The 13,704-nt window shown below is 35.4% G+C and overlaps 1 protein-coding gene across 1 annotated transcript; it reads right to left on the bottom strand.

Annotated features, from left to right (window-relative positions):
* Positions 1–9,400: 9,400 nt before the first annotated feature.
* Positions 9,401–12,904, bottom strand: LOC104613903 (tumor necrosis factor receptor superfamily member 19-like; the record flags this gene model as incomplete). The annotated part of the gene is made up of 3 exons (XM_010293766.1): positions 9,401–9,802; positions 11,921–12,023; positions 12,779–12,904. Coding segments are annotated over 3 exons (620 nt in total), but the record flags the coding sequence as incomplete, so codon positions are not given.
* Between the last annotated feature and the right edge of the window lie 800 nt (positions 12,905–13,704).

Genomic DNA, 13,704 nt, shown 5'->3' with positions numbered 1-13,704 from the left:
CTGCACAACGGTAATAAAAAGACTTCTCCTCTAGTAAAAGAAAGCATCTGCCTGTAAATGCAACAAGACCTCCTCAGTGACATTGTGTGTATTAGGAAACCTCATCTGGCAGACAGATATTTTCAGGAATCCCTATTACAGCACTTGCCAACACCTTGAGTAAACTCAAACGCTATCTATTTGTTGTTGAAAGCCACAGGAGATGTAATTTATGGCATTTTTGAGCTCTTCCCTGCAGATCCCATAGCCTGTTTGAACTAATGAGAGAGGGCTGAACCCACAGGGCTTGCTGCTTGCTTCTTTTAACCCATCAATAAAACAGGTGTTTTATCATCTCAAGGATTTAGAATTTCTTCTGCCTGAATCCATCTGTCCCATGAGTTAAAAAACACTATATGAAAATAACTTTGAGGCAGTTCTTGCCCACACAAATGGATTAGTCCTCCTTGAATAATCAACAAAGCTGCCAAAGTTTAAAATATATTTAAAGATACAACAAATTAATATTGAGGGTTTCAATTTAGTGAGGTTTTAGCATAGAGGGTAGCTGCACAAGCCCTCCTGGAGAAAATACTCTCATGTGAGATTTCACAGCATTTTGTCATGGCATGGAAAATTTTTCAAGCAAGGAATTTTTTCTATTTGTAGTCTCAAAATAGCAAGAAAAGGTGATGAATTTTGACAAAACGTACTGCAAGTGTTTTTTGGTGGAATATTATGGTTTTGTTTTGGTATCTCAGAAAGATATTCTCACTCTTGCACAGGTGCGGTGTCCCCTTAACTTTTATTGTTGAACATCCTCGGGAATAATGTTTGATAAAGCTGAAGCTGGGAGTTACTAATGGTAAAGGAACACAACTATTGTTGGGTCTAACAACATAAAACGGCATCAAGTTTGTCAACAACTTACTTTTTTCTCTTGGAACAGCATGAACCAGATGGCCAAACTGCTACTTGCTGTTGAATTTCCTCATGTTAAACTCAGCTACCATATGTTGCAGGAGTCAACATAAATGTACTAGAAAGCACATTTGCAACGTATGAACAAAACTGGTGCAATAAAAGCTGTTACTCTGCTGATTCCATATCCTCCTCATTTTGCTTTGGCCAGGCACAGTTCACGTGAGTTTAAGTGAAGATGAAATTAGGTGGCTGTAGACTAGATCTTTCCTTTGGCTTTTAAAATATGATTTCTTTGCAACGTAATGGCTGGTTTTGCTCTTTTTTTGGTGCACTAACAACTAGATGTCCTTTTCTTATTATTATTTTCATACTGAATAACTTCTACTGTTGCTGTTTTGTTCAATGTTGTTCTCTTAAACGTCCATTCTATGGAAGCACATGCATACGCATGCACACAGCATCCCCGTTACAAAATGTTCTGCTGAGTCCCCCCCAGCTGACAAGCATTAAAGCTACCGCTGCGGGCTCAGCTCCTCCGGCGGGGCCAGCCAGGGCCTTCAGATGCTACCGACTCCGGCGGAGAAATTGCGCTCACTGAATATTCCAGTATGTCACTATCAAAGAGCAAGAAATTGCAACTCTAAAAATCCTGGAAGGGAGCCATAGAGTACTGGCTGTAGGTCCTAAATGTTTTATTTCGTTGTTTACAGTAATTTTTTTTCCCTAAGGCTCCCATATTGACCTATGAAACGTCTAGAGCACTGGGATTACTGGACTGAAAGGCATTTAAAAAAAGATTGAAATAGCGCCTTTGCTATTTTTTTTTTTAAAGTTCTCGATTCCTTTTGTAACCTCTGCCACATGCAGAATAAATGCTTGGATAATGTAAAGGTCTCATATTGGTCCATAGTGGTCTGTAATTTCCCCGTATTTAAGGACTTTGGAATAAAATTGCTATAACTGGCCTGGAAAATGCCCTGCCTCAGATCATATGCAAAATGGTAGTTTTTTTAAAAACCTGTCTCTTATTTTATTCCACTGTAGAATATATCTTTATGTACACATACACATTCTGTATTTATATGTGTTTATCATTATGTTCCAATGAACATCTAGATCTTGGGCAAATCAAGGTGATTTCTTGAATTCCAGTGGTTTAATTTTTTCCAAGCTTTAAATGAGTGTTCTCCCATAAACTGTTGATTACAGATTAGATTTTGGTATATTATCTCCTATACTTAGGAGAATTTTTGTGTGCTGAATAGGATGTGAATTTTTCATCCACAAACTGAGGCTGGGACCTGGGCAGAAGAGATGGAAAACTCTACAAAGACTGGGGCTCAGAGAAAGCTCTTTCTAAAAGCTGCCTTCTTTCTTGTGTGCTTTTCCACCAATGCTTCAGAAAAATGTCATTTATAACCTTTTGAACAAGTCAAATCTCCCTTTGTCAGGTCAACAAAAAAAAAAAATTAAGTCCAACTGTGATAAGGAAGGCTTTAGAAACTCAAATGATGGGAAAAAATCTCAGTCTTACTCAACTGACCCTGCTGTTGAAGCTGTGGCTCTTGCTAGAAGCCTTAGCATGACCTCATCAGCCACCCTCTCTGTCAGTACGCCATCAGAAAACAACTCCTCTAATCCCGTCATTCACTGCTGCTGTGGAAACCTGCAGGCTCACTACTAGCAAATCCACTCACTCTCATTTTTATCCTATTGAAAGCGCTAGCTTATCGGACATCATCAAAATGGCTCATGTGCAATGTGAAGAGCAAGTGGGCTTTACAAACACTCATGCCAAAACTAAATATGGATTAAATTGCACTCTGCCAGCACAAAGTGTGCATTGTGTGGCTTTGCTCTGCAGTACCCAACCTCAGCTTGCTCTGTGCCTGATAAAACACTCCATGCTCCCTTCAATACCCCCTTTTTTAAAAGGGCAAAACAAAGCAGCAGTGTCTGCACTGGAATGTGCTGCAGGTAGCGATCTAAACCTCCATCACCAAGTCATCAAGAGGATTAATTTAATGCATGAAGGTTGTTGCTCGGAGGGACTTCACAGGAATGCAAACTGAAGGCTCTCAGAGAGCCCACAACAAAGGGAAAAGCCGTAAGATCTCAAACTCCTGGTAGGATGAGAAGCATTGGATTAAGAGCTTGGTCTACCTTGTAGAAAAGGCAGGAAACACTGTAGTACTGAAAAGCAATGCAAGCAGGGAAAAGATTTTGGGGTGGGTTTTTTTTTTCTGTAGACCTCAGATAATTAGCTAGAAAATTGCAGCCTTGCTAATGACATTTATCTAACATCTGATATGATCAAATGCCTACAGAAATTTTATGATCACACACGTGTTTTGAGTTGTATTTTGGTTGCAGGTAAAATAGAATAAATACCTGTTTTTCAATTCCTGTTTTCTTCCTGATTTTTTTTATTTTTGGCAGGGACACACCATTGCAACCCTAGCAGTGCTGAGCATCACGAAGCTGCATTTATTGACCCAAAGTGAACTACCACACATGCCATGGGCTGCTTTGCAGACTTGCAAGCGCTTAAGCGAACTAGAAGGGTGATTAGGTAGGCTGGGGATGTGGACTGCTGCCATTTTTGACAGGCTCAGCAGAAGACAAGTAGAAGACTACTCAGGAGTGCAGCACATACGCACAGTCGTATGAGACCTTGCTATTCTGGGGAGATGCTCCCCAGGAAAGCTCTGAATTATGTACCTAAAAGACAGGAGAAAGAACAGTGATACACAGACAAGAACCAGTGCGAAATCTGCTGACTAAACTAGTGACAGGAACAAAAGCAGCTTTCAATTTCTCTCAAACTTTCCCACAAAAACCAGTAGTGCTATAAATTCTCCACCAGGAACAACGTGGCTTTATGTTACCTACCATCCTTACCTGGATTCAGTTTCCAGTCACTGCTTCTTATGTCTTTACCAGAAGAAGTCATGTAATTATATGCAATTATCAAATTACTCTTTCTTCTCAGTCTCTACTCTTGTCAGTCAAACCATGCCATGCCTTTCTTAATCGTTAAAATTGTACAGCATCCCATTAGAGTAACATTTTCCTGAATCTTTTCAACATATAAACCTTCTGGACAATGTTTGAAAACCAGCCTAAATAGTCACAGGTAGTTAGTCTTCTCTATTGGTATTCTCCAGTTCCCTCTTTCTTCAACTGAAAGTGGTTTGAAACCACTCTTAGCTGCTGCAGTGCAAGACGAGTGCAGGTCCTGTTGGTATCGCTCAGGGACGATGATTAGGGCATCCTTTTCTGTTTCAAAAATACAGCTACTCTCATTATTTACGTATCTATCTTGTCTGAAACAGTCTACTGTGTGGAGTACTTGGTTTTCTTTCCAAAGACATTGTACAGACAGCAATCTGTGGTGCTTACCAGCTTTTTTTTTTTTTCCTTTCTTGAGAAGCAAAATTTTGAAAAGATTTTGAAGTGCTATGATTTTAAGGGTTGATATCAACTTACTGCTACTTCAAGGTCCGCCAGCTTGACGAATGATGCTACTATTAAACAGCAAGCACGTCAAGACAAAGATGTACCTAATTATACCACAATTTTAATAGAACGAAACAATTATGGAATTCTAAAAATGATAGAAGAATTGATCACTAACTTTGCATAGAATGCTATTATTAGTTTGAGATCAACAAACCAAGACTGGTTCATGTTACATTTTATTCACAAGTAGAAAAAGTATTACAAAACTATTTATACAAAATTTTAATTTACATTCCTTAAAGGAGTATTTAAAACAGCACTATAAGTCCCTTGTCACGATATGCGGGCAGTCTAAACGCGGTGATAGTGTATGTTTTCTATTGGCATGTACAACATTGTTTGCCACAGGCAATATAAAAAAGACCAATTTGGTTAAATTAAGGAAAAAAGTATATACACAATATACACATATTTAAAAAGCACTCTCTTCATTTTTTCCTCCCAATTTGCTCTCAAGCTATCTGTCACTCGTTTAAAGAAACGAGTATTTTTCTCTAGACTTGCCGGACAAAAACAATTATACAAAGTGTAAATTCCAATGGGAAAACATACTCACTGTGGCAGATGCTGGCAAAACTTTTGAACATAGCATTTTAAAGAACTGTTATTAGTAAAAAGTTAAATCTCCATATGTTCTAAAAATATCTTGCCGTATACTGAAATGCACATTGGATTCTTTCTATTTACAAAGTATATACAAAGAAGCACACATCTCTTCATGCACATGTAGTGAAAAATAACGCTTTGTCACTTGTTAAATGTATGAAAGTATCCAAAGAAATTACTCAAAACTACTCTTATTTGAATAGATACTTTGAAGTATTTAGCTGAATAATTGCACTCCCTGTATAACTGCGTATTATTCTGTCAGTGACAAAATGGTGGTATTTACTACTTCTAAAGAAATTGCTTATGTAATTTCTTCACTTACTTTGGTTTGAATTTGATAACTGTTATTTATGATTTTTGCACATGAATAATCTCACTGGTTTTAGCTGAAGCAACTTACTGTCTTGGCTGCCTATACTGGCTTTAGCTATTCTTGTGCAGGTTGAACCTTCTACTGCATGCTTCAAAGCAAAAGTATTTTTCCATTATGGAATATGAATACTGTCTCAACATTTCCATTGCCACACAAACCATGTGTGGAAAAATGAGTAATATTTATTGCAAATTTGCATTTGTTTTGCTGATTGCTTTGCTTTTGTCAAGGCACATTGGGTACTTTAAAGAATAATTGCCCGTTCATCACTGACAGGTTTGAGCCTGCTGAATGTAATGAATCAGTAGAGGTTACTGGGATTACTCACAGAAGTAAAAACTATTTTAGGGATAAGAACGGTTGCAGAACAAATGGTATTATGGGATGTGGTGCAACAAACTGCAGTTAAAAAAATCTTAAAGAACAGCAGTGAGGGCAGAGAGTTGATAATTTACTAGGTATGCATGCAACTTTGAGGATTCAATTCAGAGGTATTTAAAAAAAAAGTTATGGATTATTTTTTATATTTTGTGTAGAAAAATTGAATTTACACAATACTACAGTGAGAAGGACAGAGTGACGTGACTGAAAAGAAAAGGCCTGCTAAATGAACGAATTAGGTCACCATGAAGCTTGACCCTTGAAAATAATGCATTACTAAAAAATACTATTAAGAGTCTCATTGTATGAATACTTTCATGGCACACCTGCTAGTTTGACATTCTGATGTAATAGTTGATTACATTTATTTCAACATCCAAAAATTACATGCTCTAACAACAAGTGCTATATTCCAATACTGAGACTACCAATTAAACACAACATTCCTATCTATATGGCTGACTTTTATTAAACTAAATCTAATTTAAAGCTAATCTCCTGCTAGATTTAACAAAACAATGCCCCGTCCCACAAATGTAATAACTGGCTGGAGGGGACTTCAACCATACGTATTGTAACATGCAAATTCTTTAACTCCCCAAACTAGCTTATTGACTATAATGTCATATACAATAAAAGCTGCAGTTTATCAATAGATGATCCTTGCATAAATAAGAAATGTTTATTTTTTAAGTCCTTCAACAGCAGGAAACTGATTTAAAATTAGAACCAGCCAAAAAAATTCTAATGCATGCATAAATCTGCAAGCAGAATAACTGGCAACTTCTTGTCCCACGCCTTCTGACATCTGTGGCCATATTTAAGACACCTACCTAAACACACTGAAGTATTTATATTTCTTGCTGTATTTACATATACTTTTAAGCTCACTCCATTAGACTTTCTGAGAATCGGAGGGAACAGAAGGTTCTTTTTTTAAAAGAGATGCAAAAGGTCATAAATCCACTTTCATGGTTCTCCTAGGATGCTCCTTGAAGTTTCACTTTACAGCTGTTATGGCTCAGATGCAACTGCTCAGAAGGTGTGAAATGATGCCATTTTTTTCCAGCTGATTTTGAAACCATGCAACATTGAAGATCAGACTTAAGTTTGATGAGAATTAGCAGAGGAGCATTAGGGAAGCACTCAACTTCAGTGCTGAGAGGAATAGCTTGGTTTCCTAAAAGAAAGTGATAGAACAGTGGTTACATAAACTCAGAAAAAACTGCATGCACTTTTGTACTTGACTAAACACTAAAAAAATACAGCTATACTTACTGCTTGCTGTAAAAGTATGAAGACTGAATCTGTATTAAAATACCCATTAAAAACTGATATTTATGTGAACATAAATAAAAATATGCTATCTTCTGATTTTATCATGTTATTATTTATTTTGAAATATAATCATGAACTATGGCCCTATGCAAGACTGTAATGCATCCACATGTACTAAAAAGCCCATACTTCCCTCAAAATACCTCAAAAAGACAACAAAGATGAAGGGCAAATGGAAGAAAATGATGTAGACTGAGATGAAGTAATTTTCATGGAGTTGTATAGTTGGTCAGAGTTAAGCCTCAAAATACATCTCAGGTAAGCCTAGTCTTGGTCCTGTCCCTCAAATGTTACTTAATTTTTGTCCACCAAAGATGCAGCAGTGATGCAGTGTAGAGTCTGAATATGGAGAAATTGTCTAAAATGAATTAGCAAAGTCTATTAAAGAAAAAAAAACGAAAAAGAACCTAACCAATCCAAACCACCTTGCTTATTCAGAATTATATACAAATCTCAGTAGTAATACATGATAGTACAAAACCATCACAGCATACAGGATTTTGAAATGTCAGAAAATATGTCTATATACAAATATGAATTAGTAAGAAAATTTACAATTTATATATTATAGCAGGAATGGTGAAATGTAAGTTAATTTTTATAGTGATATTTTAAAGTTCTGTGGTTCCTTTCATCTAGAAAAACTAATATTAAGCACATACCTCTGAACCACTGGTTTAGTGGAGGAAAAAAACCCACAAACTTTTCATTTTTTAAATCTTAATATGGAAATGTATTTCCTTAAAACATCAAGAAAGCATTCAAGTTCCACTGATAATCACTGAAAAACTGGGAACTAACAGCGTCAAGATTTGCAGTCACAGCCATGTCATTGTCCCATCCTATATACACCTAGAGAATATAACTATCACCTAATGGTATTTGGCATATACTAAAATGAAAATATGACACTTGCTATCTGACATTCTGGCAGTTAGTGCCAGACACTGTTACAGACAAAACTATATACTGTAAATAATATATTGAGAAAAACATGCATGACATAGATATGGTTGATATTTTCAGTGACAGCAGTAAATTTTCAGGGTGATACCTGAATTTCATTGAAGTCAATGGCAAAAAAAAAATCTTAACTTAGCAATCTGTTTACCTCCCTTTCCTCCTCTTGAAAATGTCACCTAAGGGATTAAGGATTGATTTACAAAAAAATTAACTATTGCACTTACATGTTTAGAGAATATGTATATTTTTTTGTTAAATACTAATTACCTTCTACTTCTTATTTAAGAGCAATATGAAAGTGGCATGCAGACCAAATGGAAGAGGATCAAAGGCAGACAATTTTAATTCTGCAGATGACTCAAAATTTTCGTAATTACAGATAGCATAATTTTCTTAATTAAGTTAGGTGGATTATTAATAGTAGGGGCAACTGCTTCTGTTCCTGTGTCTGTGTACATGCATAGGAGACCTTGAGTAACACCACCAGTACACATGCCATACTTTGGGATCCTTTCACAGATTAACTACTTGTTGCTCCAAGTTACTTCCAATAGGAGAAAATGCCATTTTAAAAATATAATGCACAGCTAATATTAAAAAAGATATGATGATGAAGCAGTAGCAGAGTGACTTTTTGTGATGGTTATATTGTTATGCGGTAAAGATGGTTCTTTATTACCTCATCTCATTTTGACCTCAGACCTGCATTTTCTCTGAGAATTAGAACACTGAGCTTTTATAGATTAAATTATATTTTATGGATAAACTTATGGAATGTTTTATCTGATGACATGGGAATATGAACGGCATAAAAAAGCATTTGATATTCTCTCTTCTGTTTCTGCTATTGCTGTAGTAACCTCACAGAGAAGACTTTGTAAATATTTTTGGATGAACACTTGCATTTCTTTTATGCTTTGTTTACAATAAGCAAAGACAAGTCCTCAGTTCTTCCCTCATAAACAAGGACTAGCTTCACATAATAGTTTGGTCATAAGGCTATGAAACCGATTTCTTCCCTGAAATTTATTTAAAAAATAACTGATAAAAGCTGACTAGTGTACAGACTTACCATTGTATTCTGGTTCACATAATCTCAACATTACGGTCTGAGTAATTAGACCTTTCAAATTCAGTCAATTATTTTAAAATGTGAAACTGTTGGATCTCTTGTTAAGAGTTTTAATTTATTTTAGCAATAGCTAGGTGTAACCTATGGAGAAACATAACCCTACAGCTTTCTACAATTCTATTTTTATCTAGCCCTATGTGCCTTGAGTACTCATTCTCATTCCTTTGTAGTTACGGTTTTTACCTCTTTATCAGTCTGTAGAGTCACTTGCTGTTCCATTATGCTTTGTCTTTGGCTGGGTTTCAGCAGCCGCTGAGTTCTGAAGTGATGAAACTTCTATGCATGTTCTATGTTTGGATATTTCAAAGGACTCTGCAATGTTTCCATCAAGGGACTTTGGTGAAATAAGTACTCCACTTAGATCCTGTTTATTACCCAACTCAACAGTGGCTGCATTTTCAGCCTCAGGACTGCAGGATTTTGCAGATCCTCCAGCCAGTTCTGTGTATGATTCACAGAAAGAAATGCTGTCACAAGCCGAGTTTTGCATAAGAGGCCAAGCATCTGAAATGTCTCCACAGGTAGAGTGCGAAAGAGAACCAAGGAAGGTAGGAATCATTTCTCCAACAGAATCAGAAGCCCTGCAAAAGGATAAAAAGCATATGGCTTCAAAAGCATTCCAGAAAACATTATCAGTTTTGTAATTATTGTCATTAATAATTGTAGGTATTTCAAGAAGGTTTAACAGGGTTATATTAAGTTAATACTCTAGAGGCATCCTGTACAAACAAATTATTTTGAAAAGCAATACAGTTTGTTCCTCATCTGGAAATGAAGAAAGCTCTGGAGAACACTACTAAAGGTAAAGAGGATGCCTAGAGCCCTTCACACTGTGAATTCAGGCTTTTAGAAAACATGAACTACAGCTGGGGTTGTTTATAGGCTAAAGAACAGAAATATGATAAAACATACTATAGTACTATTCGGATACAAAGACTGTTTTGAAGAGGAAGGAATTTAACTGTTCACAACGGGGTGGGTTAAAATAAGATATAACAAGCTTAAATTGTAGCAAGAAAGATGTTGGGAAGACTATAGAATCTGCAACACCAGGTTTGGTTTTTTTTTTAATAAAAGCAGGCTAGACAAATATCTAATGGAAGTAAAAGAAGTAAAGTGGGTTCAGACTGGGAAAGGGAATAGACAAGAAGAATGCTTGAAACCTCTGTCCGCATTATTTCATATTGAACATGCATTCATTTTAGATTTTTCAGTTTGTTCTGTCTAGCCTTCAAAATGTGAAAAGTTTTCCTCCTATTCTCTTTAATGTGGAAAGGACAGAATATTAATGAAGTGCAAGGATTTTTAATTCTCACAAGGATTATTTTTATTTTACGGAAAATGGAAGAAAGTGGCAGTAGAAGCTCAGTATTATCTATGTCAAATATATTTAAGGTGCATGATGATACTGAGATGTCTGAGTGCATTATACATGCCTATCTGCTGAAAGCCCAGTAATGTTTTTTGCTACAGTATACCAAAATAAGTATTAACAAAACCCAAAAGATATACCTTTTATTTCCAAAAACTGCCTACAGATTTACAAAAATGTAAAGACTGTATTAAGTCTGATATACAGCAATAATTTCTGTGACAAAACTCATCCCACATTAACATTGGCTATAACAGATTTTAAGTAGCTTTACTCATTTCCAAAATGTGATGCTTTGATAGCTTTGATATACACACAAAGCGTTTTTATAGATGAGGCCAAAAGTCGGGACACTGAACCACAATTGAAGGAAATACATTATTTTGGCAAAGGAAATTGAAGCAAACTCAATTTTTACTGAAAGGAACCACAGGATCTTTGATGTCCACATAGCATAGATATGACATTTATTTTTAAAGTCTTAACCAAAAGACCCCTCACAAAGCACACAGCTTTCAATTTGTCAGCCTTGGTGGTATAAAAGGATGACTCAAGCTTGCTGGTATTTAAACAAGTTATTATAGAAAATTTAGGTATTTTGTACTTAGGTCACTAAGTCACCTTGCATGAACAATACCTATGAAGAAGCTGCCTCTACTTTTTTATTACATTTGGCCATAAGAACAAAACAGATGGAGACCAATTTAAACCTTATATGGAAAACTATTCTAGCTAAAAGAAGTAAATACATCCTGCGTTAAAATCTGTAAGCAAGAAACTCTGAATGACACCATAAATTTTATGTATTCAACTTAGGGCACTGCTGTAGAAATAACTACTCTACTACTGTATTTATATATGGCTGATCAGGAGAAACTAATGATTAAAATCTGGTACAAATTGAGAAATACTAGATATTTCAAATCTCACAGTCGTTAAGAGCTTCTAAAAAAAGAAAATCTTAATGACACTTCTAAACTCTACCTTATACCCCCTAGATTCACAGGTTTATGCAGCACCTTGCTAACCCAAAGCAGACGAGGGCATTGCTAAAGCCTCTAAGATACCATGGAGTAAAAGGAAGACTATCTGCTTGTGAGAGAATAAGTCACTTCTTTGTCAGAGAAACTGAGATATTATGTCAGTATTTATTAATACTTAAAATGGATTCTTCACCATAAACCTGTTTTTGCACAAAGCAAGAATATATGGCTAAAGTTTATCAAAATCCCTCATTCCACTCCAAACAGCTATTGCATCTGTATAAATATTAATTTGACTGCATAAGAAATATTTAATGTTTTAGACATTTATAAAACTACGTTACCTTTCATTAAGTGTAGTCTGTGAGTGGAAGGCACAATTGTGACTGCTGTGCTCCATGCTACAGGTTTCATCACAGCACAGTGATGGAATCAAGTGAACTGGTCCTAAGGAATTAAAATTAATTTAATAATGTTAAAAGTATTAAAGCTCTGTGTAAAATTTGTCTCTGTACTCTTTCAAGCTTGAGTATTAGCTTGCCAGTTACATTATAATATATGGATTGAGGAAAGCGATTTCTTATTGCAAAAAATGGGCTCTTTAATTTATTACTTTAAAATGGAAAAAGCCAAGCTGTTCGTCCGGGAGTAATACAGATGCCAGTCATGAGTATCTACTTTTTAAATTAATTTACTTTTCAGTTTGGTACATGTGAGATGAAGTACCACATTTGGAGTTAACATGTTAGGATGGTATTTAAACCTGTGCTCTTCTGTTAAAATATGTATTTGTTAACATCATAAATGCATCTGTTCTGATACCACTTCACAAAATCCCAATTATTTGAATTGTTCAGGTTTTTAATGTCCTTTGAAGTTTGTATCATGTTCTTAGATACTTTCTGGTAAATCCTTCACACCAATTTAAGTCTCAAAGCCAGATGCAGTGCTATTTGTATCAAAAAGAAATGGGATAGATACTTAAAGCTATTTTCAAAGTGAAGAGTCGTCGGAATGAAAACGGGGAAAAAAATCATAACCAAATAGCTACTTAGAAATTCTATGTGCTTATTAAGAAATTAGCCTAGGACAAAGGGTAGTTTGACAATGTTAGCTCTGTAGTCAAAGTTAAAAGTCACAACACAAGCGTTAGAAAAATGTTCATTATGCCATAAAGTTACTTTGAAGTAGACCTAACATACCACATGTCTGTGATGTGCTTCTCTGGCACTGGCAACAAGTTCTGTGGTTATATTCATTTAGCCGTGGTCTATCAAAACATGACAATTCAGAGCCATTGTAGTGAATGTCTTGTGATCTCAGAGACCCTTTGGACAAAATGAATAAAAATCTATATTAGTAAATTACACTCTTTTTCCTGTTGAGCCTCCGATCTTCATAGAATGATTAAATGTCATACTACACAGTATTTCCATACATTTTCCAACTGAAAGATCCACAGTAATCATGTGGTTTCATATAATTCAAACCACAGATTTTGCAACAAACCCTAGAACAGCTGGTTCAAGTACAGCCTCTTCTAGGAAGACATTTGCTCTTATTTTGATGATGATTTAACAGTATATCTTACTATTACATTTTCTCAGTGTTTAATGATTCTCAGTGATTCCCATCTGAAATTTTCCACATTCAGCTTTCAGCCACTGGGATTTTGTTTATGTTATCTTAAAGAGCTTTACATTAACAGAAGAATTCCTTTAATCTGTACAATTGTAGGCCAAGGCAAACGAGTTAATAAATTTCACTAACTGCAGTTTGAATTCACTATCAATGAATTTCTTAAAATTTACATTGTAAAGCATATTCTGGGTTAGGAATAATTCTTACAATGCCTCTCTGAATCTTTTTATTTTTGCTTGTGCTGTAAGCAGTGATAACATCAATTATTCCTGGTTATTATTCTTATTTGACACCCAGTCTTCATTGGATGTTATAAACATATTTTAATAAAAGTTTTTTAAATGATAAATGGGAACTAGAGGGCTTTTGACTTTTCTCTTTATTAATTTAAATCAAGAGGCAGAAAAATGTTTATTATAAACAATCTGTGAATTACATTCATTGAATCACAAAATTATAGAATCATTAAGGTTGGAAAGAACCTTCA

Source organism: Phaethon lepturus, unplaced genomic scaffold, assembly GCF_000687285.1.
Source record: "Phaethon lepturus isolate BGI_N335 unplaced genomic scaffold, ASM68728v1 scaffold52508, whole genome shotgun sequence".
Taxonomy (NCBI): domain Eukaryota; kingdom Metazoa; phylum Chordata; class Aves; order Phaethontiformes; family Phaethontidae; genus Phaethon; species Phaethon lepturus.
The sequence above is the reverse complement of the archived record's forward strand: the minus strand, read 5'-3'. Positions and strand labels throughout refer to the sequence as shown.